Raw genomic sequence first — 6,000 nt, forward strand, 5'->3', positions numbered from 1 at the left:
AGACGACAAACACAGTAAAACTGTAAGTAATAATTTTTTGAATAAAATATTTAGTTTCATAAAAAACCTTTCTTTGAAAGTTTTACAATAATGTAGAAATAATAAATAATAGATAAGTAAAGGCAACAATAAAGGTAAGTATTTCTAATTGTTTCTTAAAAAAACAATATCACAATAGAGTCTTCTCGAAATTTCAAAACTGCAAATTCATAAAAATATCATATATAAAAATAACATAATTTAACTGGAAAAGCCACATAACCTCTTGAAAGTTCAGCTCAAGTTTCAAACTATTTCATCCAGTAGGTTTTGTTTGAAATACAATAAACTGAATCACACAATACATGTACTAAACCAGTGCTTTTCAGAGTTGAAATAAAATGCATGTTCTAAAGTAAAACTTGTTACCAATGAAGCTGCTAAGCCTAAAATCAGCAAAAAAATCAATGTAAGTATACAGGGCAACATTTATGAAGACACATGTTACTTAAGTACTTGTTGCCTTTCTTTTCCGTTGAATACTTTTTTTCTCACAAGTGTTGGGTGACTTCAGCCTTACACTGAGCTTGAAATCAACAGATGAATTATTTTAAAAAAACATTTGTAGTAACTAACTGTTTACAGCTACATCTCTGAAAGTATTTCACCTGGACACCTCTTTTTCTGAGTTCATCATTTTGTTTAAAGCTAATTTAAAAGTTCTTAACACTTGTTAGTCACATAGAAAGGTTACAATAAAACTTACATTAGGTGCCAAACTTCTCAACTCCTTGATAGACATTTTCTTATAACTTTCCTCAGAATTCAGTAGCATTTCTCGTGATGGCAATATCTGTAATAAGTATCATATTCCAATAATAATATCTGTAATAAGTATCATATTCCAATAATAATATCTGTAATAAGTATCATATTCCAATAATAATATCTGTAATAAGTATCATATTCCAATAATAATATCTGTAATAAGTATCATATTCCAATAATACTTATGATACAAACATAATTCTACACTCTTCTCCTTCATGTGTTTACTGGAACACATAATGTATTTCACAACACATCAGAATGCAACAAATTATTATTTGTGTTAAAACTTTAAAAACAGTGATCTCACAGAAATTTAAAAAAGGCACATTTAATTAAATAAACAACATGCACTAGCAACATTCATAATATACAGCCACCCTAGTGAACTGTACAACAACAGAAAAAACAATTCCTTCATCTATATTTCTAAGTTAGATCATTATTACACACCTAAACTAATTACAGTGAATAATAAATTGAACAAAAAGTAATTCTTCTGTACTGGTCATCAAACATCCAGTTTCAGAATTAACATTTTCTTAAATCACAAATGTACATCCAGTAATATTTCATCTGCTAGAGTTTCTTTGCATCGGTTTTATTTTTTCTCACTTGCTCCAATCTTTTATTCCCTGGTTAATTGCCCTTGTAATATATATAAGGTTTTCCTTCAGATAACATTATCACTGGCCCAATCTGCAATCTCTGATGCTGGCTCTTAGTGGGAAGGAAAGGTGGCAGAGAGTGAATGGAGGTAAGGATTATTGGAAATACATTTTCATTTTAAGAAAATGCTAACTTTCAAAACATACTACAGCTGGAGCCCCACACTGGTAAGAAAAAGAGGACAGTGAAAGCATCATCCATACAGAATGCTACTACACATATCATGGCTGTTCCAACAGAAAATTAGCAGCCCACTTGGGGAACTGTACAATATCCAGAACAGGTATGTTTTTGCCCAGAATTTAATCCATGAACTGCATGTAGAACTTTATGTGATCTGGCATCACTACTTCACTCCAACCAGAAAGCCAAGGTCCCATTGCTCATGGCTGGAATTATATAGCCATGCCCCCGAAATCCCACATCAGTAGTTAGGGCATTTGGACCACAATATGATTACACTTGTGAGTGGATTCCAACCTGTAACTATAAGGTAATATATTTTAAGCCAATCACAACAAGAAGGTAAGCAAGAACAAAGAGGACAAATTCTCTCTTCAACCTGAAAAATTCTGAATGGTAACATCCAAACTCAAAATGACAGAATCCTATATACCTTACTCAACATCTGAATGGTAACACGCAAACTCAAAATGACAAAATCCTATACACCTTTCTCAACGTTCGAATGGTAACACGCAAACTCAAAATGACAGAATCCAATATACCTTACTCAATATCTGAATGGTAACACCCAAACTCAAAATGACAGAATCCTATATACCTTACTCAACCCGAAGAAACTGAATTCATCCATTCTAGAATTAGGAACACTCATCCTCATTTCCTGACCATATGGAAAAGATAAATTCCACTAGCTTGAGATTACTCAATAAAAACATACATTTGAATGATCACAGAAACATTTCTTTGCTATACCCAGCTTTCTACTGCCTGACTGGTGATAGTATAACCCAATATCTTCAAGCATGTTAGTATTAGTACAAAAAAGAAAAATATACACACTCATTATATTATTAGTTTTGCTACTTGCTTCTCAATATGTCATGCTTATTCTAAATTTAGTTTAAGTTAAATCTCTGGACCCACCTTGGCAATTTCTTTTTCAAACTGGAATATTTTTTCTGAAAAATGGTAAGCATGTCCTGGTTTACAACTAAATTCGTTGGCTAGCTCCTGAATGAATTTCTTATATGCTCTGATTATCTTGAAGAAAACAATATATTAGCAGTTTTCTGTATATATACATAGACAATAAAATTATAGCTTTTTTTTGTATACTTCGATTAATTACTGGAAGCTAGCATCAATATATTATTAACCATTAGTATCGATGAATTAATTTGTCTGACTTTCAATTAAACCAAAGTTTCTTAAGTAAATGCAACTCATAAAAATAATTCAAACAGGGTGAAAATCCTCTTTAAAATTATAAACCAGAAATGAAGAGAAAAAGTAGAAAAATGTTTTTTACACCTGACAGATTAGTTCAAGTGATCTCAAACATTGGCAATTATGAAAACCCCAAATTCATACAACATCAAGGTTTATCACTTCACACTTTGATAGTCTAGCATCATTTTTATGAAGCTTAAAACACATGACTCTGAAATGAGATGATACAGTGGTCCACATCAGGACATTGGTAATATCCTGATATTAATGCAAAGCCTCACCAGATTGTCATTACAACCTAATATTAACACAAACCTCATTTGATCCTCATCAAGACACTGCTAGTACTATCCTAATATTAACACACAAGCCTCACTTGATCCTCATCAAGACACTGCTAGTACTATCCTAATATTAACACAAACCTCACTTGATCCTCATCAAGACACTGCTAGTACTATCCTAATATTAACACACAAGCCTCACTTAATCCTCATCAAGACACTGCTAGTACTATCCTAATATTAATACAAACTTCACTTGATCCTCATCAAGACACTGCTAGTACTATCCTAATATTAATACAAACCTCGTTTGATCCTCATCAAGACACTGCTAGTACTATCCTAATATTAACACAAACCTCACTTGATCCTCATCAAGAAACTGCTAGTACTATCCTAATATTAATACAAACTTCACTTGATCCTCATCAAGACACTGCTAGTACTATCCTAATATTAATACAAACCTCGTTTGATCCTCATCAAGACACTGCTAGTACTATCCTAATATTAATACAAACCTCACTTGATCCTCATCAAGACACTGCTAGTACTATCCTAATATTAACACAAACCTCACTTGATCCTCATCAAGACACTGCTAGTACTATCCTAATATTAACACACAAGCCTCACTTGATCCTCATCAAGACACTGCTAGTACTATCCTAATATTAACACAAACCTCATTTGATCCTCATCAAGACACTGCTAGTACTATCCTAATATTAACACAAACCTCACTTGATCCTCATCAAGACACTGCTAGTACTATCCTAATATTAACACAAACCTCACTTGATCCTCATCAAGACACTGCTAGTACTATCCTAATATTAACACAAACCTCACTTGATCCTCATCAAGACACTGCTAGTACTATCCTAATATTAATACAAACTTCACTTGATCCTCATCAAGACACTGCTAGTACTATCCTAATATTAACACAAACCTCATTTGATCCTCATCAAGACACTGCTAGTACTATCCTAATATTAACACACAAGCCTCACTTGATCCTCATCAAGACACTGCTAGTACTATCCTAATATTAATACAAACTTCACTTGATCCTCATCAAGACACTGCTAGTACTATCCTAATATTAACACAAACCTCATTTGATCCTCATCAAGACACTGCTAGTACTATCCTAATATTAATACAAACCTAACTTGATCCTCATCAAGACACTGCTAGTACTATCCTAATATTAACACAAACCTCACTTGATCCTCATCAAGACACTGCTAGTACTATCCTAATATTAATACAAACCTCATTTGATCCTCATCAAGACACTGCTAGTACTATCCTAATATTAACACACAAACCTCACTTGATCCTCATCAAGACACTGCTAGTACTATCCTAATATTAATACAAACTCATTTGATCCTCTTCAAGACACTGCTAGTACTATCCTAATATTAATACAAACCTCACTTGATCCTCATCAAGACACTGCTAGTACTATCCTAATATTAATACAAACCTCACTTGATCCTCATCAAGACACTGCTAGTACTATCCTAATATTAATACTAACCTCACTTGATCCTCATCAAGACACTGCTAGTACTATCCTAATATTAACACAAACCTCGCTTGATCCTCATCAAGACACTGCTAGTACTATCCTAATATTAACACAAACCTCACTTGATCCTCATCAAGACACTGCTAGTACTATCCTAATATTAACACAAACCTCACTTGATCCTCATCAAGGCACTGCTAGTACTATCCTAATATTAATACAAACCTCATTTGATCCTCATCAAGACACTGCTAGTACTATCCTAATATTAATACAAACCTAACTTGATCCTCATCAAGACACTGCTAGTACTATCCTAATATTAATACAAACCTCATTTGATCCTCATCAAGACACTGCTAGTACTATCGTAATATTAACACAAACCTCACTTGATCCTCATCAAGACACTGCTAGTACTATCCTAATATTAATACAAACCTCACTTGATCCTCATCAAGACACTGCTAGTACTATCCTAATATTAATACAAACCTCATTTGATCCTCATCAAGACACTGCTAGTACTATCCTAATATTAACACAAACCTCACTTGATCCTCATCAAGACACTGCTAGTACTATCCTAATATTAATACAAACCTCATTTGATCCTCATCAAGACTCTGCTAGTACTATCCTAATATTAATACAAACTTCACTTGATCCTCATCAAGACACTGCTAGTACTATCCTAATATTAACACAAACCTCACTTGATCCTCATCAAGACACTGCTAGTACTATCCTAATATTAACACAAATCTCATTTGATCCTCATCAAGACACTGCTAGTACTATCCTAATATTAACACAAACCTCACTTGATCCTCATCAAGACACTGCTAGTACTATCCTAATATTAATACAAACCTCATTTGATCCTCATCAAGACACTGCTAGTACTATCCTAATATTAATACAAACCTCACCTGATCCTCATTAGGAGTGTGGTAGTAGCTTGGATCTGGTAGTCCAATGTTTGCCGGCTCTATCTATAACATCAAATTATGAAGTTAATATGAGTTAGAGAACTTCATGAACTATGACACAACATGAACACAAGAGCATGAAGTGTAAGTTACTTTAGTACATTATATTACAAATACTCACTCTGAGGAACATCTTGGTTTGCATTTCTATTGCAAGTCAGCTAGTATACATTATATTGAATGTCTGGTGATGCAAGGTTGTTTTCTACAAATTTAAGGACAGAGCATAGGTCCCTACCATTGAGGTCTGTTTACTCACTGCAAATTACCATATTCAATAAAATGCATA

The 6,000-nt window shown here is 33.4% G+C and overlaps 1 protein-coding gene across 1 annotated transcript in view; it reads right to left on the reverse strand.

Moving 5' to 3' along the window:
• Positions 1-6,000, reverse strand: part of LOC143228428 (endothelin-converting enzyme 2-like) — a 56,482-nt gene that overhangs the window by 47,824 nt on the left and 2,658 nt on the right. The window contains exons 3-5 of the mRNA XM_076459691.1: positions 5,652-5,714; positions 2,587-2,703; positions 746-832 (exon numbers count right to left, since the gene is read on the reverse strand). Coding sequence (XP_076315806.1) covers positions 746-832; positions 2,587-2,703; positions 5,652-5,714 — 267 coding nt within the window. The remainder of the gene's footprint in view (positions 1-745; positions 833-2,586; positions 2,704-5,651; positions 5,715-6,000) is intronic.

This window comes from Tachypleus tridentatus, chromosome 10 (genome assembly GCF_004210375.1).
Source record: "Tachypleus tridentatus isolate NWPU-2018 chromosome 10, ASM421037v1, whole genome shotgun sequence".
NCBI lineage: Eukaryota > Metazoa > Arthropoda > Merostomata > Xiphosura > Limulidae > Tachypleus > Tachypleus tridentatus.